At 41.8% G+C, this 21,697-nt stretch overlaps 1 protein-coding gene across 3 annotated transcripts in view; it reads right to left on the bottom strand.

The window, feature by feature from the left end:
- LUC7L (LUC7 like) overlaps positions 1-14,610 on the bottom strand; it is a 31,489-nt gene extending 16,879 nt beyond the window's left edge. Inside the window, exons 1-4 of one of the 3 annotated variants that reach the window (XM_082431711.1) lie at positions 14,315-14,610; positions 13,412-13,482; positions 12,345-12,439; positions 8,207-8,305 (exon numbers count right to left, since the gene is read on the bottom strand). In XM_082431711.1, coding sequence (XP_082287837.1) covers positions 8,207-8,302 — 96 coding nt within the window. In that variant the 5' untranslated portion in view covers positions 8,303-8,305; positions 12,345-12,439; positions 13,412-13,482; positions 14,315-14,610. Of the gene's footprint in view, positions 1-8,206; positions 8,306-12,344; positions 12,440-13,411; positions 13,483-13,779; positions 13,832-14,314 lie in introns of those variants that run through there. The other 2 variants (XM_082431712.1, XM_082431710.1) reach the window with 2 other exon arrangements.
- Between the last annotated feature and the right edge of the window lie 7,087 nt (positions 14,611-21,697).

A 21,697-nucleotide genomic window follows, 5' to 3' on the forward strand; every position in this document is an offset into this window, starting at 1 on the left:
ACTACTGAGCCCACGTGCCACAACTACTGAAGCCCGCGCGCCTAGAGCCTGTGCTCCACAAGAGAAGCCACTGCAATGAGAAGCCCACAGACCGCAACGAAGAGTAGCCTCCGCTCGCCGCAACTAGAGAAAGCCTGTGCACAGCAACAAAGACCCAACACAGCCATAAATAAATAAAATTTATAAAAATAAAATAAAATAAAAAGTAGAGATACATGTCCCTCGGGTATCCACATAATCTCCAAAGGAAAGAGAAGAAACCGAACAACTCGTTACCTCTGGGGCCAACCAGGGGGCTGAAGAACAGAGAAGGAGGCAGGCTTCACAATATACCTTTCATATCTCAAACTCTTAACCACGTGAGTGTTCTACGTGTTTTTAAGTTACGGACAGGACTTCCCTGGTGGTCCAGTGGTGAAGAGTCTGCCTTCCAATGCAGGTGATGCAGGTTCAATCCCTGGTCAGGGAACTAAGATCCCTTATGCTGTGGGGAAACTACACCTGCGTGCCACAACTAGAGAGCCCGTGCTCTGCAACTATTGAGCCCGTGTGCTGCAACTAGTGAGCCCATGCGCTACAACAAAGAGCCCGCGTGCCGCAAAGAAAGATCTCGTGTGCCGCAACTAAGACCCAATGCAACCAAATAAATAAATAAATGAACAACTGACAAGCAGTAACCCTAGTGACATAACTGATCTAGGCAATAATCCTCAACTGCTGCTTAAAGCATGAGGCCAAAGGCTGATGGGGGCCTGTGCAACCAGGTCAGGCTGCCTGTGACACCCAATTCCACTGACGTTTTGCCACCCGATGTGACGCACCAGCCAGTGCCTGGCCCGGCCCCTGCACTAACTACTCTGTCAAACGAGAACCTGATTCTGACCATCAAGCTTCCAGATCTAACTCCCAGGTTACAGGAAATTTCAAAGATAAAGGAAAACACGTTAAAAAGACTGCATTATAAGGATGCAATCAGCAAAGTCCAGGATATGAGAGACTTAAAAATTAATTTCTTCAAACAAACAGATTTTAAAAGACTTACAATACATCTTAACATGTGGCTCTTATTTTGAATTCTGAGTCAAACAAATGATCGTAAAAAAAATACTTTTTGAGATAGTCTGGGAAATTTGAGGACTTAGATAATGTTAAAAAATTATTTCTTAAATTACCAATACTTTGGGGCTTCCCTGGTGGCGCAGTGGTTGAGAGTCTGCCTGCCGATGCAGGGGACGTGGGTTCGAGCCCTGGTCTGGGAGGATCCCGCATGCCACGGAGCGACTGGGCCCGTGAGCCATAATTGCTGAGCCTGCGCGTCTGGAGCCTGTGCTCCGCAACAAGAGAGGCCGCGATAGTGAGAGGCCTGCGCACCGCGATGAAGAGTGGCCCCCGCTTGCCGCGACTGGAGAGGGCCCTTGCGCGGAAACGGAGACCCAACACAGCCATAAATAAATAAATTAAAAAAAAAAAAAAATTACCAATACTTTAAATAAAATTATCTTCTAGATGTACTATTTGCAGTACTTACAGATGAAATTCTATGTCTAGGAACTACTGTAAAATAATCCAGTGTGGAAAGACAAGAATAAAGATGAAATAAGAGTCTTCACGTCAACAATCATTGAAAACTGGGAGATGAAACCCAGACATCTCTTTATATTATTCTGTTTACTTCTGCATGTTTAAATTTTTCCTCAACATATTTTTAGAAACATGCTAATAAGATACAAACTACTATATACAAAATAGACAAACAAGGTCCTACTGTACAGCACAGGGAACTATAGTCAGTATTTTGTAATAAACTATAATGGAAAAGAATCTGAAAAAGAATTTATATATATGTATAACTGAATCGCTTTGCTGTACACCAAAAACTAATGCAACACTGTAAATCAACTATACTTCAGTTAAAAAAAAAAAAAAAAACATGCTAGTAAGGAGATTCTGTCACAACCAAATATAATACCAGATCTTTGTATGTAGAGTAAAGAGAACTTCAAAAGCCAATGGCAACACTGAAATATTTACAGATGAAATGACAGGATGTGTGAGGTTTGTTTTGAGATTTGTGAGAAGTGGGTACAAAGATGAAACACAGTTGGCCCTGAGCTGATCATTCCTGAGGCTGAGTGATGGGTGCATGGAGATTCATTATACTGTTACATCTCCTTTTGATGTTTGAGATTCTCCATGGTAGAACAAACGAACAAAAAACCCTGACCATCCAAGGTCAGCCTGTGGCACTTGAGCAGCAAGCTGTTGCTTCCTTGCACCTTAAAGCTGTGGTAAGGGACTGCCTCCAGGGAGCGGGAGGGGCACAGGGAAAGGGGGCTTTTGGCGTTTTCTATGATAGTCAATGAATTCTGATTCAGCCACACACTTCCAACGAGAGCACACAGAAATCTCCAGTATACACAATTTTATCTTTGTCTTGCTCATGATTTCCTAAGGAATTTTAAGTCATTAAACAGGTCTCACAAACAGTTTCAAGGGCACAGTCTACCATTTGAGTGCATTATAATTTGCTCATTCATCATTGAGCCTTTTTTGTTGCATCCAACTTTTCAATCTTATAAACAATGCTAGCTACCACAAACATCTTTGTGTACCAGTGTTTGCCTGTGTTTTCAATCACAGTTGACCCTTGAACAATGAGGGGGTTAGCAATGGATCGTGTAGTACTGTAGTATGTATTTATTGAAAAAAATCCGTATGTAAGTGGACCCACACAGTTCAAACCTGTGTTGTTTAGTAAGAGGCCACTGTACTTCCTTAAGATAGAGATTTGTAGAAGTAAGTTACAAGGTAGAAATATTTTAGCAACCTGACTGGACCTAATAACTTTTCACGATTTCGCATAATTCGGAATTCCCCGGCGGTCCAGTGGTTAGGACTCCGTGGTTCCACTACAGGGTGCACGGGTTTGACCCCCAGGTGGGGAACTAAGATCCTGAACGCCATGAGTCAAAAAAAGAAAAAAAGAAAAAGAAAGCATAATTCTTTCTCCTCCCCTAATAAATAATCACTTAAGAGCTTGGTATATACCTTTTAAAATTGTATTAAAATGCATATACAAGCAAACAATTTTTACTCCATTTAGGAGTTTTTCAAGCTTTTTTCATTTTTCACATCAATACACGCATCTTCTATATCTATAGCTGTGTTTCACTGTATTTTAACACAACCATAACCATTCCACAATGAATACATATTTGCATTTTTTCACTTTTCACTAATCCAAAACGATGCAATAAACATCTTAAGTCTTCTCATACATAGGCAAATATTCTAGGACAATTTCTTACAAATTGCTTAGAGGGGACTCAAAGTCTATAAATATTTGAAAGTTGTATAAAGGGCTGATGAGCTCTTATAAAAGATTTACCAAGGGACTTCTCTGGTGACACAATGGTTAAGAATCCACCTGCCAATGCAGGGGACACAGGTTCAAGCCCTGGCCTGGAAAGATCCCACATGCCACGGAGAAACTAAGCCCATGCGCTACAACTACTGAGCCCACGAGCCACAACTACTGAAGCCCATGCACCTAGAGCCCGTGCTCCGCAACAAGAGAAGCCACCGCAATGAGAAGTCCGCACACCACAACAAAGAGTAGCCCCTGCTCACTGCAACTAGAGAAAGTCCATACGCAGCAACAAAGACCCAACGCAGTCAAAAATAAATAAATTAAAAAAAAAACCTTGTATGATAAACATGGCTTAAAATATAATTCAAATGCCTGTTACATTAATAATATATTTAATTTTTTCATTATTAAGACAAAATAAATGCTGTACTTTTTTTGTCAGCTGTCTAATACAACCTAGATAAAAATAGCTCCTAAATATCCCTGACTGATATGCTAAATGGAATGATTCCTCTCCCAGCGTCATTTGATGCTGCTTGCATTAATTCTGGCATCAATCTTATTATACTTTCAGAGACTTTGGAGATAAATGTTTGGCCCACCTCACAGATTCACTGTCAACAGTGAAGGCATTCTACCAAAACACTTGGTGAGATACACAAATATAAGTTATTAAGAAAAATCAGAACAAGTCATGATTTAGCGATGGTTCACAACTTGTGAAAACAAAACCTGTGTCCATCTTCCAATAGTGATGACTACACTGTAGTCCCTCCAGAAACCAACCTCAACATGGGAGCTGCTGGTCCCACGCCTGGGAACTGAACAGCCCATGGGCTACGTACGTGGCAGGCTAGGAGCCTAGCACCAACAGCAGGTCATCAGGAGGCAGCAACAGGTCAGTGATAGCAAGAGTCAGCTCACTGGCCACATCTGGCCAAAAAGTTACTGAGGTGTTGTGATTTACCAAAATTGCAATTTTGACAAGAAAAATCACAACTAGCCTTTCTGACATATACATATATACACCTATATACATACATATATATACGTATATACATACATGCATATACATATATATATATATACACACACACATATATATATATGTGTGTGTGTGTATATATATATATATGTATATATATATCTGTTCATCCTGAATGGCCTATCTTTGAAAGATACAGGTGACCTCTGAAGACAGGTACTGGATGGCTAGTCACATGCAAAGGGGAGACTTTTCACCTCGAATCTGTAACAGTTATGTTACCTACCGAAGAGATTTAAAAATTGATTTTTATCAAATTCTTTTAACAAATCTATATTCTGGAAAAGCACTTTATTTTTTCCTTCTAAGTTTATTCTGCATAACTAAGGGAAAAAAAAAGTTATTTTAGTTTGGTATTTTAAAGTCAGGCCACATTTACCTCTAGTAAAGTAACCCATCCCGTGCACCACAACGAAGAGTAGCCCCCACTCGCCACAACTAAAGAAAGCCCTCACGCAGCAACGAAGACCCAACGCAGGCAAAAATAAAATTAAGTAAATAAATAAATAAACCCATGTACATCTAAACCCTACTGATATATATATATATATATTAAAAATTTTAAGGCAGGGTAAATTTTATGGCTTGTGAATTATATCTTAAAGCCATTATTTAAAAAACCTTTTTATGGTAAACTCTCCCTAACACCCAGAGGTACCTGCTTAGCGCTCCACAAAGCACCACTCACCGTGTGGCAGGACCACACCTTACGCAAGTAGCCCCCACTAATAAACAGTTCCAGTACATCCTCCTCTTTTCACTTCAGTCTTTCACTTTCACAAAAAAAGCTGCAATGGGCACCTTTTCTGTGTACCCATTAACACGTATCACTAAGATACAGTCCCAGCAGAGTTCTAGAACAAGCGTATACAAGCATTTGACATGCTGAGAACCTCCTGACAAGACTGCCCTCCCACAAACACAGCTGCTCCAAGTCACCCTTCGTTCTTCAGGACAGGAGGCCCTCCTCCGTAGGTTTACAGCACTAGCTATCAAACATTTCAACATGAGCCATCTGTAAGGTCAAATATGATTTTTAAGGAGTTGAAAGGACAGGTGGTTACCTCTTTAACAGGAAAAGGTATTCCTGCAAATGATAAATTTTCACAATACAAAAAGGTCTCGTGACCCACTCGAGCCCTCCAACTAAGACAAGAATGTTCATAATCTCTTGGTTTCTTCTAAAACTACTCTGTACATCTAGGCACGTCAATGAGTATAAATGTCCTTCCTTTTTAAAAATCACACTACGGAAGCCATCATATCACACTTGCTTTTCCTCTTTATCTCGAAGATAATTTCACAACAACATACACTGAACTACACTGAACTCAATCCTCTTTCCACAGCTATACATCATTCCATTGTAAAGAAGAGCAATGACTTAGCCAAGCTCTCACTGAAGAAGCCTACAGGGTTCCGGCTTTCTGCAGCTCTAATGCTGCAGGAATATTCTGGAGCAAATTTATCTTTGTGCATATGCACAAGTATCGGTCAGATATACTCTCAGAACTAGCACTGCTGGGATATGCTTTCACATCTTCAGATGCTCAATTACCCAGGAGGTGTATCAGGATTACTTAACTCTCCATCTCCATAGCTCTGAGTGAGGGTGAGTATCTGCCATAGGATTAGATGCCTACCAGAAAGTGTCCTTTTCTATTCTTCGCCCATTTTCTATTCAGCTATTGTTATGGTTCTTCTCAATCATGATGAATTCTATATACAAAGCATACTTGCCCTTCGTCATATATGCTGCAAATATTTTGTCCCAGTTGAATTGTCTTATTTTATGTATAGGAATTTTTGATATGCTAATATTTTAAGTCCCTACTCAGAAAAATGTATCCATCTTTCCCTTATAGCTTCTAGGCTTTATAACATGTCAAGATGACAGAACAAAATTCTCTTTTGGGGGATCCAACCTGGTTTTTCCCCCAACTAGCTGATCCATAGTTCCTAATAGTGTTCACTGAAAAACTCATCACCACAGTGGCTGAACACATGCCTTTCACAAAATACTAAATTACCATATATGTTTCAGTCTTTCTATAGTCTAAATTTCTTCTATTAATCTATTCTTCAGCATAAATTCATCAGGGCATTTAAAAAGTACACTGACATTCTCACGTAGCAGAAATGCTTAGATTTGTGATCCAAAAAAATTACGTTACTAAAATTGAAAATTTAACCTACACATTTGTGTATCTATCTGTTTCTGATATCCCAAGGTAATGGCCTCTTTACATAAGCATTTTTCAGGTACTAAAGAATTAAAACTCACAATAAAGAAAACTTCCATCTCCAAGCCCTATCTATTAGTTGAGCTGTTTGTTGCTAAAGGCATTTTTAGTTAATTCAAAGATTCAACGCTGATGTTGAAGACTGTACTTGAAAAAGAAATGATAATTTTAATCACTTTTTAAGATTACTGATTTAAGTAGAATTGACTCTAGCTATAATATATCCTCTAAAATGTCCATTGGCAGAAAAAAAAAGTCTTTCCTTGGTTTTGCTTTTCTCTTGACTTCCTCCCACCAAGCTCAGTGCCTTCCCAGTCTTCACTGAGGAACCTGAATGGCATCAAATCCCTCACTGACCTCTGGTCACACCAGGGATGGAGGACTTGGAAAAAGAAAAAACTAACAGAGTGACTCCATGGGAATTCCCTGGCAGTCCAGTGGTTAAGACTCGGCGCTTCCACTGCAGGGGACCTGGGTTCAATCCCTGGTCAGGGAACTAAGATCCCACAAGCAACACAGTGCGGCCAAAAAAAAAAATCTAAATAAACAAACAAATAAATAAATAGAATGGTGTGACAATCATGCATTCTCAATGGGGATAGGGATGAAAACTTGTCATGAAGAGTGAAAAAAATCTTAGATATTACAATGGTTTGTGGCCTGGAAAGGATCACATAAACTGATATGCTGGGTATCTGTGGTATCAAAATTTCATGGCAGGGAAGTAGACAAATTAGGGGAAAAGGTCTAAAAAAGGTTCCTTTGGGAGGCAAAAATGACAATAAAGTTAGGAAATGCCATTTTATAACCACTAAATTGCAAAAATTTAATGGTCTGACAATACCAAATGTTAGTGAGGATGTGTACACTGCTATTAGGGCTGTAAACTGATACACTTTCTCAAACAACAGGGAGAAAAAAGAAAAAGACAACATTACAGATCTTGCAAGAATAAACGTGCCTCTCCTACAATCCAGCAATTCCTCTCCTAGGAATATACCCTAGATAAACCCTTGTACACGTGCACCAAGAAGATATTCAAGAACATTTATAACACTGTTCATAATAGTTTAAGAATTAAAAAAAAAAAAAAAAAAGAAACTAGTATCAACCCAATTGTCTATGAATACAAAATGGATAGTTTGGGGAATACTCAAGCAGTAATGAAAACAAACAAACCAGACTCAACAAAATATGTACACTGGAACATAACACTGAAGGAAAAAAGTTATTAAAGATTACCTATGCTATGAAACCATTTTTATAAGACTCAAAAAGAAGAATAAACACAATGTCCAAGGAATCATAAAATATGTAACAAGAAACATTTTTAAAGAAAATGATACGTACAAAACATAGAACGGAATAGGGATGGCAGACACACAGACACAAATTGGTACTGGCCACGTTCTAGCTCCCAGCCAGAGAGCGGTGGAATGACATCTATTTCATTATTCTGCTTCATAACTTACGTAGGTTACATTATTCTTGTTAGTGCAGTATTTGGCTCTTCACAGTAGGGAATAATTAACACAAAATAAAACTTACATCCAATTCAAAAAAGAGGTCCCTTTCTTTACTTGCAATCTCATAATCTGCTCGGAGGGCCAAATCGTGGATTTTGGTACATTCTCCTAAATCCATGCGCTGTGAGAAAGAAACAAAAATTTACACATGAACATCCACCCATTTGTAGGAAGCACGTGACCTGGTGTTTTAGCTGTCATCAAAATAAACAATATTTTGGATGTTAACTATGATAAGAAAATTAAAAAACAATATGGCTAAAAAGCCTTATTTTCCTTTTATTGATACCATCATGACTATATGACACTCAGAACAGATGCATTTAAGTGTAATGATTTATATCTCTTATAGAACCAGAAACAGACTAGTGATGTTTTCATTATTTAGCTTTTGCCAGTTTTATTACTGCATTAGTCACATAAGAAATGTTATTCAGTGAATAGCAGCATGAAGGGTGAGAGGGTGGCAAGGAAGAGGCCAGGAAACGAAAGTATCACTGATAGCAGCAAGTTTCCATGCATTCCTTCTTGCAGTCTTGACTACTCAAGATGCTACAGAGACAAAAAGAGGAAAAACAAGAACAGAGAGAAACCAGGTTTTGGAAATTACAACATAACCTAACACCAGGCTTTGTGTAGCTCTCTGTATACCAAAGGAAATAAAGCAGAACAGCTGATTCAGAGCCAAAGCAATTCTCCTAACCTGCTAAATGGCTCTGGACACATAACTGGGAACACAGACTGGACCACTCACTTGCCCCATTTGAAAAACAAAAGGCTCTTTTAACAAAACTAATTATTTGTGTTACCAGTAAGATTCGCCTGATGTGCTATTAGATGTTGTGAGCATGTACAGAACAATTAGCAGTGCATATTTCTTATCTAAATCCTAAGTAGAGGACCCTGTACAGGGACACCCCCACCCCCACCCCTGCCTCTGATCATCTAAACAGCAATAGGGACGTTTGGATGCTGAGGGTCAGACTAATAAGTCAGAGAATGCAAGTTAACAAAACCCAACAGCCCAGTAAGGAGACACCTCGGGAACCCAAGCTGTTGGTCACAAGTACGACTAGCAAACAAAGAATGATGGAGTTCAGGAACTCCTTTAAGCTCTAACTACAAGTGTGTTCAAAATGAGATTAAAAAAATCTTCACGGGTTACAAAACCCTCAATATTTTAGTTTTTAGGCACATGAGAGAGGCTCGCAGTGCCTGACTCCTGGGTCCGAATCTCAGAAAGTGTGGCCATGCTCTTAACAAAATTTCCTTCAGTATCCCAGTAACAGAGCCATGAGGGGACTGCCTAGGGCGGAGTTTATCTTCATTTTGACTGAAGGCTACATGCCAAAAGCTCTTTTCTCCTTCATTATGCTTACTCCGAAGTCCTGTGTAGTTTATGCATGTTGGTTACATGGGGAATCCAGAGGTGGGAAACAGAAGTTCCAAAAGCCAAAGTTGCAGCTAAAATTGCTATCGCTGTAAAGCTGACAACTTTTGCTTCCTTCACTCTTTTAAATAGCAAATATAATTCTTTAAAAATATATAGCTTCCACAAACAAAACTAAGTGCAACAACTGAAAAATGAAAGATAGCTATCAGAAATTCTTTAAAAGCTAACGAAATTCTGTTACTCAAAGAAAAACCACCTCCAGATGCCGCAAGCACCGAAACCGCTGAGTACCATAATTTTAACTCCAAATCAATTTCCATTCTAAAAACTTCAACTGTCAAGAAAATCTCAACATTAGGGAACCACACATAAAGCAAAATTCACCAATATCCTCCTTCAGGTGGGAGCTCTCAAGCAGCCACTGCTAAAGCAAGTGAAGACAGGCCTGGGGTTCCATGGTTACTCTGGAGGTAGCTTTTCAGCTTTGCCAAGGAGGCAAGGAAGTACTGGCCAATTCCCCTGGCAGCCAAACACCAAGCAGAGCTGAAATACCACACTCATAAACTTCTTCCAAAATATTCCAAATGGCTGTCAAATCCAGCATGTCAGACCCCCCCTTTTTTTTTTTACTGAACAAACATCTGTGTTCTCTACCCTCCAGTGGTCTCACACTGCAGACAGGGAAGGGCAAATAAATGCTCCTTCTAGAACCTTCAGAAAACCACAGTTCTTCCACCGAGACAAGTTACACTACCTTCCCTCCAGCTATCCCTCCGCTCTTACTAATCAATACATTTTCCCATCAAGTCTCAATAAAATGACTGCTTCCATTCCTCCATTGTCTCACTCCTACTGACAGGAGACGGTTCTGAGCAAAAATTTGGGTGTGGAGCACTCCTTGGCAAGCTGAGGGTTATAACCATTTTCACCTTGCATCTGTGTTCTAAAGAATTATATTCATTCCAATTTAACACAACACAAACTCTACCTCTCACTTGCCACCTCCACGAAGCCCACACCAGTAAGGCTCAACCTTTACAACACCCTCCATCCAAGTTCCCAACCCTCATCTCAACTGACCTCACGACCCCGCACACTTGTTCACGGCACCCTCACATGAACATGGGTCTCCTGGGCTCCCTCCTCCTCAGTCTGAGCTGCCCTGTAACCCACGCGGGACGGAGTGATGCTGAGCAGTCCTTGGCCTCTCATCACTGCTCTGGTTTCACAGCCTCTGTTCTCCCTCCCCCTGAAGTACACCAGCCCAGAGGCACCCAAGGCACCCCTGCTTCCCTCTGCTCCAGCATCCACCTGGAGCATTAATCCCCCAAACGCACACGTGTGTTTTTTCTCACCACTCAGGTCTCTGCTCCCATGTTCCTGAGAGGCCTTTCCGTATCACCCTATCCAACAGTCCAGAACCTACTCATTCATTACTTACTGTCTGTCCTGTTCCTCCATTAGATGAGAGTAAAAATTTTTTCTTATTGGTACCACACCCCCAGTGCCTGGCACAGAGTATGTGTCCAACAAATATCTGGCAAATGAACCTATACCTAACACAATAAACATTTGTAGGAAATGCCCTCATTCACCAGCATTCTGGAACAATGCTACATAGGGATCCAATCAAGAAAAATATGGTTGAACTGCTTCACTCTGGTGCATGTCTCTCTACTCCCTTTGACTTCTTCCACTGAGACCTACCAGCAATTCCAGGTTATGATGCCTCCTACAGGAGTATCCTACCGCTGACTGCTTATGACCAGTGGAAGCCAGTAGTCTACAGTGATGGCACCCACAACAATCTGGAGCACACACTAGTTATAATGTTTTCCTATACCAGGTCAACCGCAGGCAAAACCTCAGCTAACAAAGGCACAAGGCTTGGCTTTCATTTCCTATTTGCTGTCAGAAGAGCCAGCTTGAGAAGATTCAATACAACTGAGCAGTTTTCCAGACGCTTCTCCCCCAAAATGGTAATAATAAAAGCAACAATTAATTATGAAGAAAACGTTCCCCAGCACATGCACATTTGACCCTTAAAATGAGTAGACATTCCAGGAGGGAGCTGTGAAATCTTAAAATGGTGATGGTGTTTACAGGACTCGTTTTCTGTAAGTGGCTGAATCACGGTAGATAATCCAACACTCTTTAGTCTTCTTAAATCCTACCTAATTTTGAATAAATGCACATTCTGCAAAACTAGCATTTATCTGTTTGGTTCATTTGAAGTGAACTTAAAATTTCACTTAGAATTTTACACTTCACTTAGAAGTAGAGAGGTCTATACTTATTGGATCATGTACCGATTTCTTGAAAGGGTGGTATAACACGAAATTGCAAATCGATGTTAGTCCTGATTTTTCAAAAACCTAAAAATCTGGGGAAGAAACATACCTCAGTAGATCAAAAGTCTAACATGTGTTTAACCTGAAAACAAACCAACCTAGAATCTTAGAGTTACAGGCTGACCTGAAATACTCTTTTTGCTAAAGCCAAAGGAGACTAGTATTTGCACTACTTAACTGTGAATACCTCAGTATAAATGACCCTACAAAAACCTGATAACTTTGCAAGGAGAACTTTATAGAAGTGAAATATGTCATTATATAAAATTCCACCACATTAACAGAACCTATCACTTGAAGGGCAGTAGGTAATTTCTGCCTGGTAAAAGAAAACAGAATTCAACCTGAAAAACCTTCAGTGCCCACACAGCATACATGTCTGAATGTCCTATGACATCCCCCCCAAATGTACCTACCGTCCCAGCCAGAATGTCGTGGGGGCAGCAGTCCAGAAGGTGACTCTTGCAGACACGGTCATCTGTAAACTTGACCCTCTGTCTGGTTTCGTCTCCTGAAATTCATGTGTGGTTTTAAATAAGACAATATTATCACATTAAGCACAAAAGCATATCCGGTACAATTCACCTGGATGATTTGCAGACTACCAAATACACTGAAAAGCTGATCTAGAGGTATTTACAACTGGAACGAAATACAGATGATTTTTGATGCTAAATATATCATGAAGAATCACACTTAAAGAGACGTGACTCCGTCATTGTGCCAAAGAAGTCAAGGAGTCAGAAGTAAAATCCTGAGCACCAAACGGCCATTAGCCCCACACATACATGTGGGCAATGAGATACCAAAACCCATGCTAATCAGAAGGCGATGAATCACCATGTATGACTTAAAGCTGGTAGTTTCCAACAAAAGCTACTTATTAGTCTAATCATTTTGCTATAGACCAACGTATAGGCAGTATTTTGCCCAAAATTATATGAAGAAAGCTTTCTCTCTCTACTACTGACTGATAAATAATCTGAACCTAGTCTACCTATCCCTCTTTAACCCCCACCCTTAAAAAAGACAGTTGGCACCTGAGAGTCACTTTTAACAATACCAAGAAGAAAAAAAAAAAGGCAAAAAAGGAACTAGGTTAGTCAATACACACTGTGAGTTCCAACACATACTGTACCCATCTGCATTCTTCAAGACCTCAGCTGCAGAATTTTATGCCCGCTGTTGAAAAGTTTTAAAGGAAAAGTTTTCTTGCCCAACCTGCAGTAAGGAAGTCAGGGGAATGATACATAAAAGTAAAGGCAAAGTGGAATGTGACAAATTTTAAAGCTAATCTGTGTATATGACACAGAGCTGTGTAATACTAAAGGAGGAATATATTTTAGGATTTGCAAGCATCCAGGATTAATGTAGTGTCTTTTTATTGAAAATGTTTTCTTTCTAAACTACACTTTTAAAGTTACTTGTGAAAAAAAGCAAACACTTTTTTGTTATAACAGCTTAGAAATTGGTTGTGACTCACGGCTCGATGAACATGAGGCTTTTCTGCAACTCCCTTGCAGATTGATGTAGGCAGGCAAAGATACACTGAACCTTTATAAATAAAATAGAGGGGCCACAATTGTTCAGTTTGTATGAAATAAAAATATGGGAAGCAATTCAAAAGCAACTCAATATACAAAGAAAGCTAAAAAGCACTTATTCGCCTATGAAATAAAGTGCAAACAATCTGCACAGCCCTGCGAATGTGCCAGTGTGAACTTACAACTTCATTACTTCGGTAGAAAAGAAAACACAAACCACAGCAGGTATATAGTTTTGCAAAGATGCAACCGCTTTCTCCTGAGACAACCATCAAGATCTTGCGCTCCTCCCTACAGTACAACCTACCTAACGACTGCCAAGCGCTGGCTAAACAGAGGCTCTCCTGTGTGACTAGAGGAAAAGGGGGCTGGAAAAGCACGCGGCAGGAACCCACGTTAGAAAAGCTCAATTTACGGCTCCCCTTGCAACGGTACAGAACAAGAACGGCCGGGGTTTCCAGGCCATCCGGCTCCCTTGCGCGGAGGAGCTCCGCCAGCCCGCTGCCAGCGCCCTGAGCCCACGCTGGCTGCAGCCCTTCGCCTACTCCCGGTTCGAGGGGCGGCGGGGGCCGCGGGGGTGGAGTGGGGGCGGAGAAATCGCAGGAAGGTCAACGGGGAGGGGGCTGGCGCCCCACCGACGACGCGGGCTCCGAGGGAGGAGCCCGCCGGGGACCCAGCCTGCGTGAAGAGCTCAAACAAAGGCCCGGCGCCCCCGGTCGGCGCGCGGGGGAGGGGAGGACGCCCGCGCAGGCGCAGACGGTCGCGGCCCCCCGCCTCAGGCCGCCCGGCGGCCTCGCCTTGCTCCCGCCCCAGCCCCCGCCTGGCCGGCCGCCCCTACTCACCGTCCCGGGCCGTGCCCATGAGCTGGTCCAGCAGGGCCCGCATCTGCGCCTGGGCGGACATGGTGGCCGGAGGGAGCGGCAGGAGCGGCCGCGACGGCTTCTCTCAGACAGCGGCAGCGGCGGCGGCGGGGGCGGCGGCGGCAGCGCGGCGGCAACGAAGAAGGGTCGCGGCGGCAACGAAGAAGGGTCGCGTCGGCCTCGAACCCGCTCGGCTTCTTCCCGCCGCGGGGCACGCCGGGAGGAATTGCGTCGGCGCCGGCGCGTGGCCTGCTGGGAAATGTAGTCTGGGGGCGGAGCCAGAGCCTCTGATGAGCAAGCAAGCTGTGCAAGGGGCGGGGCCAAAGTCCCAGCCCTGATTTTAGTGTGGAGCCCAAAACTTACGTGCTCCGCTGAGGCTAAACCGCAATAAAGTGAAATAAATGTAGACAATACAAAACAAGAAAATAAATCCCGTGTTTTCTTTCTAGCCTTGAAACTGGGAACGTATTCTTTAGCTACTCTCAGACTGTTTTTTTACACCTGTGAAAATGGTGTCTGTCACATGACTTGTGAAAGTTAAAGGAAGCATGGAGTTACTGTTAGGTTCTGTGACTACTACTTGGTGGTGGTCCCTGAGTTCACAGTCTGCCATCCACCAAGACTGCTCTAGCCCTGGCCACTTCCAAGACTGACAATGAGCCTCTGACACATTCGTACAGCGGACACTAGGGGACCGTGATTCATACCACTGGAACTGTCCACAAATCCAGATGTGTATTTGCTTGTTCTGACTGCAGTGCCCTCACACCCAAAGGCCTGCAGGATGCCTGATTTACTGACATGGAATCCTGCACAACTTTGCCTCATATAAAGAAATCCATTTTATGGTAAAGCAGGTCAATTATTTATTTCTGTGTAGCAAGCCACTTCAGAACTCAATGGTGTAAAACAAAAATGATTTATTATTTCTCATTATTCTGTGGAGTTCAGGCAGGGCTTAGCTGGGCCCTGGGCTCTTTGCTCTAGGTGGTTTGGCTTGGTTCACAAAATTGCTTGTATGAAACTGGGCTGAGCAAAGATCCAAGAAGGCTACACTGATGGTCTGGCCCCTCTGTGGTTCTCCATGTGGCTTCTGTCTCTGTACATGACATCATAACATTCTGAAGTCTAGCCCAGCTTACTACATAGTATGGCAGCTGGCTGCCCCAGGGGAAGGAGTGGAAGCTGTCAGTCCTTTTAAGGCCTAGGCTGAGACCCCCAGAACTCTCTTTCTACCATTACCTATTGGTCAAAGCAAGTCAAAAGGTAGGACTGCCCTGGTGGTCCAGTGGGTAAGATTCCACACTTCCAATGCAGGGGACACGGGTTTGATCCCTGGTCAGGGAACTAAGATGCTATATGCCATGCGGCATGGTGCAAAAAAAAAAAAAAAAAAAAAAGGCTGTGATTTAGTTAATAACAATGTACTAATGTTAATTTCTTAGTTTTGACAAATGTATCATAGTTATGTAAGATATGAACCCAAGGAGAAACTTGGGGAAGGGTATATGGGAATGTTTGTACTATTTTTGCAATTTTTCTGTAAATCTAAAATCTTTCCAAAATTAAAATTTATTTTAAAAATAGTATGTAGAAACAAATTCAAACAAGTTATTATCACAATAACTATAAAGATTAAATTTATTAGTTAAAAGAGAAAATCAAATAGGATTTCATGAAAATCCATTTTTATGCTATTTAGAAACAATACACTTGAAATACAAAGACATGTAAAGGTTGAAAGTAAAAGTGTGGGAAAATATGTAGGCTAACACCAACATAAAGCTGATATAGTTACAGTATAAGGTTTAAGGGAAAAAATATTAAGGATGGAGAAGTCATTGTATTCAAAAGGGTTTTGTTCACAGTAAGATTCAACTATTTTTTTTTCAAAGCTTTTTTTTTTTTTAAATTTTATTTATTTTTGGCTGTGTTGGGTCTTCGTTTCTGTGCGAGGGCTTTCTCCTGTTGTGGAGAGCGGGGGCCACTCTTCATCGCGGTGCGCGGGCCTCTCACTATCGCGGCCTCTCTTGTTGCGGAGCACGGGCTCCAGACGCGCAGGCTCAGTAATTGTGGCTCACGGGCCCAGCTGCTCGGCGGCATGTGGGATCTTCCCGGACCAGGGCTCGAACCCGTGTGCCCTGCATTGGCAGGCAGACTCTCAACCACTGCACCACCAGGGAAGCCCCAGATTCAACTATTTTAATCTTGCATGCACCTAATCAAATAGCCTCAAAATATGCAAACCAAAAGATGACAAAACTGCAGGAAAAACAAATAACACCATCACAAAAGTGGATTTCAGTATACACCTTTTAAAGTGTTTTGACTAACACAACATTGTAAATCAACTATACTTCAATTTTTTAAAAAATGTAGGGGGCTTTCCTGGTGGTGCAGTGGTTAAGAATCTGCTGCCAACACAGGGGACACGGGTTTGAGCCCTCGTCTGGGAAGATCCCACATGCTGCAGAGCAACTAAGCCCGTGCGCCACAACTACTGAGCCTGCGCTCTAGAGCCCGCGAGCCACAACTACTGAGCCCATGCACTGCAACTACTGAAGCCTGCGCGCCTAGAGCCTGTGCTTCGCAATAAGAGAAGCCACGGCAATGAGAAGCCCGCGCACCACAACAAAGCGTAGCCCCCACTCGCTGCAACTAGAGAAAGCCTGCGTGCAGCAACGAAGACCCAATGCAGCCAAAAATAAATAAATGTATTTTTTTAAAAAAAGAAGGAAATGTAGGGAATGCCCTGGCAGTCCAGTGGAGGTACTTTCACTGTAGGGGCCCAGGGTTCAATCCCGGGTCAAGGTACTAAGATCCTGCAAGCTGCACAGTACGGCACCCCCCCACACACACAAAAAAAGTAAATGTGTAGTCTTAAATGCTTAAAATATTTTTTTAAAGGCAGTAATTTCATGACCTAACAAGCATTCAACTTGAGTTAGAGAAGGAAAAACACAACATGACTGATGAATAAAGCAGAAAGGAGATTACAAAAAGAAGACAGAAATCAACATAAAAGAAAATAAACATACAATAGAAAGGATCAACTGGGCCAAAAGGTGGTTTGTTTTTCTGAGGTTTTTTTTTTGGCTGCATTGGGTCCTCGTTGCTGCGCGCAGGCTTTCTCTACTTGCAGCAAGTGGGGGCTACTCTTTGTTATGGTTCACGGGCTTCTCCATTGTGGTGGCTTCTCTTGTTGCAGAGCACGGGCTCTAGGGCTCTAGGGCTCTAGGGCTCTAGGGCTCTAGGGCTCTAGGGCTCTAGGCGCACAGGCTTCAGTAGTTGTGGCTCACAGGCTTAGTTGCTCTGCAGCATGTGGGATCTTCCCGGACAAGGGATCGAACCGTGTCCCCTGCATTGGCAAGCAGATTCTCAACCACTGCGCCACCAGGGAAGTCCCAAAAGGTGGTTGTTTGAAGAGACTAACAACATAGACAAACTTCTGGTGAAACTGATGGAAAAAAAAAAAAAGAGAGAGATAGAACAAAGTAAAGAATAAAATGGGAGTGTAACCACAGAGAAGAAGTTAAAAACTAAGAGAACACTATGAACTTTATGCCACTATATTTGAAACCTTGTATTAAATGGAAAATTCCTAAAAATATATAATATTAAAATGGACACAATAATAACAATAAAGTCAGAACTGCCATGTAACTGTTAAATAAACTAAAAGAGTATAATTTAAAATCTTTCTCAGGCCCCTTGCAGCAGTTTGTGAAACTGCTGAAAAAGCATCTGAACTGCAGGAAGAGAATGATGATGGCCAGCAGGTTCATGTGATGCCTAGGAGACACCTTGACAGTCCACAGGAGCAGGTAGGCAGAGGCAGCCAGCGTTGGTCCAACCTCCTCACAGTGGGGTCTTGCTGCAGCTCTAGGAAGAGGGGAAAGAAGGCCCCCAGAGAGGAGGAGACTGCTGACCATGGAAAAAACAGATAAAACACTAAGATACACTTAATAAAACTAAGCTCTAACTCTAAATATTACAATGTATGTGAAAGTACAAAGGAAAAAAACACACACTTGTATACTAGGGAAAATTCTATTTTGCTTTCTCTAAATTTTAATTTTTCTCAAGAGTCAAAAGGCTGTAACTGTGCTTCATTTTAAGAACAGCAAGTCAGAAATGTCAAAAATTTAAAGTGTCATCCATCTTGGGGCAAAAACCAGACTTATGCTATCAGTCTTTAAAAGCCTTAAGCCTGGGATTTCCCTGGTGGCTCAGTGGATAAGACTAAGAAGTCTGCATGCCGCAACTGAAAAAAAAAAAAAGAAAAAGAAAAAGAAAAAAAAGATCCCGCATGCCGCAACTAAGACCCAGCACAGCCAAAATTAAAAAAAAAAAAAAAAAATGTCGCTCTCCATCTGGCTCTACAATGATTAGGTGACCAGCCACTGCAGTCGTTGACCTTCAATACACCCTGAAAGAAATTCAGGGTCGAGATCAGGAATGAGGCCCTCTGTGCTCTGGGAAAACTGGCAGAACAGGCCTTCAGATAGGTAGGTATTTTCATTACAAAACTTTATGAACCCAGTTTCTTGCATCTTTTCATACCTAGAAAAGCAGTAAAATAATTAACAGAGACATCTGCCCCGCATGACTAGCAGCAACCTCTACCAAGATGTATGCTTGATTGCACGTTACTCCCCTCACCAAAAGCATATACATAATATATACTGACCCCGCCCCCCACCGCCCCGCCCCGCCCCGTTGCAAAGTTCAGAGCTCACTGAAGGGCTGTCTCTATTTGTCCTCAGTAAGCCGCAAATAAAACTGAACTCACAGCTCTCATGTTGTGTGTGTGGTTTGTTGGGTTTTTTTTCAGTTGACATTACCCAGAAGGTCACCCCAGTATCTGAAGTTTCCCTCTGTCCCCTCCTCCTCTAATAAGTTGGTGTTTTATGCACCAGCATTAAGGTATTAATAAAACTTATTTTAAAATTTTTCCTCAAAGAATGCATCAGGCCCACCTAGTTTTATTGGGGAAAGACTGGTTTTCTACCCAACTTTTTAAAGGAACAGACCATTCCAATTCACAACCCTTTCTGAAAAATATAAAATGATTAAATATTCCCCAATTCATTCTATGAGGCCAATATAATCTTGATAGCAAAACTAGACAAGGATAGTAAAATAAAGTGCAGTATAATCCAACCTCACTCATAAACATAGAGCCAAACATTCTAAACAATATCAGCAAATGAAATCCAGCAACATGTAAAAGGATAATAGGTCATAAGCAAATTGGTTTAATCTAGGCATACAAGGATCAGTTATCTTTAGAAAGTTAATAGCATTTACCACGTTAAAAGATTAAAGGAGAAAAAGAAAATGATTAAAGGAGAAAAACCGCATAATCATCACAAGAGATGCAGAAAAAAAACACTTAATAAAATTCAATGCACATTGATGATGTAGATGAAAAATTAATCAATTGACCTGAGAAAGAAATGAAAAATTTTATCCGAGCCAAATTTGAGGACTATAACCCAGGAAGAGCAACTCAGAAAGTTCTGAGAACTGTTCTGCCCATTAGAAGTCAAGGAACAGCTCTGTAAGTTTTTTGAGACAGAGGGCTGTACATCAAATGACATATTATTGACAGTTTACATGATCCAGATCTAAGTGTCATCGTGGTAGGTCATGTGGTCCCGTACAAGATCAAGAAAGAATGTTATCTTTTAAGGAGTCCTCTTGTGGGTGCTGGAAGAACGCTGCTGTTTATGGTTGAGCAGGTATCTCTGCCGATGGGGAGATTTGGTCGACGCATAATGCAGATATACAATGCACAGTGGTGGGGAGAGGGGAGGCAAAGGGCAGAGAAGAATTTTTTATGATTAAATTTTTCTTGTTTTGCCATAAAATATGAATTTTATTTCACAACAATAAAAAAAACTCTTAGGGAATTAGGAATAGAAGGAAACATTTCTAACCTGTTAAAGAGTATCTACAAAAAAAAATCCTACAGCAAATGGTCAACTATTGTAAATATTCTCTTTAAAATCAGGAACAGGACAAAGATGCACACTACTGCTTCTATTTATCAGCTCAGAATGGCAAGAAAAATAAAGACATAAGGATTGAGGGGGAAGAAACAAAATTGTCTTTATTCAGATTATATGATTATATTCCGAGAAAGTTCAAAAGAATCCACCAACAAAGTATTAAAAATATTCTTAGCAAAAAAATATGGAAATCTTTGCACTATTTCAATATGCCAACAATGGAAAATGTAACATTTTTTAAAGACACTTTTTTTTTTGACCGCACCTCACGGCTTGTGGGATCTTAGTTCCCCAACAAGGTATCGAACCCGTGCCCCCTGCGATGGAAGCACAGAGTCCTAACCACTGGACCGCCAGGGAATGCCCAAGAAACTATTTTCAATAGCATTGAAAACTGCAAAATGCCATCTAACAAAAGAAATAAAAATCTTACTGTAAGACAGCACAGAAGGCCTAAATTAAGTGCAGAGAGAGTCTGAGCCTGTGTTCTTTTTATTTATTTATTTATGGCTGCATTGGGTCTTTGCTGCTGTGCAAAGGCTTTCTCTAGCTGTGGTGAGCGGGGTTTACTCCTCGTTGCGCTTCGTTGCAGTGCGTGGGCTTCTCATTGCAGTGGGTTCTCTTGTTGCGGAGCACAGGCTCTAGACGAGCAGGCTTCAGTAGCTGCAGCACGCGGGCTCAGTAGTTGTGGCTTGCGGGCTCTGGAGCACAGGCTCAGTAGTTGTGGCACAGGGGCTTAGCTGCTCCACGGCATGTGCGATCTTCCCAGACCAGGGCTCGAACCCGTGTCCCCTGCACTGGCAAGTGGATTCTTAACCACTGCGCCACCAGGGAAGCCCTGAGCCCATGTTCTGTGTAAGAAGATAAATCATGTCAGTTCTCCAGTGTGATTTACAGATTGGGGACCATTCTACTGAAAAGCCCTACAGGGTTCTTTTGTGGAACTTGGCCTGATTGTGATTTTGACCGAAGAATGAATGGCTGAAGCTTTCCAGAAGAAAAATAAGGTGGAGGGACCTGTCCAACCAGGTATCATGAGTTACTATTATGGTATTGTAATTGCGATTGTGTGGCACCTGCACACCAGAAAAGAATATGTAATGATCCCAGGAAGAAGCTGTGGGCATTTAAGACTTCCCTCCATTTCCCAGTGCTCCAGTAAAAAGCCCTAGTCCCCTGAGACTCTTCAGATACTTAGGAGAATGAAGTCCAGAGTAATTTGTCTAGTTAACTGCTGTGATTCAAAAGTATAATAACTTGCCTTATCTTTCTGAGAGGGTCAAGTAGTTACAGCCTGGCTTAGGTGCCCAGGTACTGAGGAGGAGAAAGGCAGCCTATCTTTCCAGGTATT

This window comes from Balaenoptera physalus (genome assembly GCF_965194825.1).
Source record: "Balaenoptera physalus genome assembly, chromosome: 16".
Taxonomy (NCBI): domain Eukaryota; kingdom Metazoa; phylum Chordata; class Mammalia; order Artiodactyla; family Balaenopteridae; genus Balaenoptera; species Balaenoptera physalus.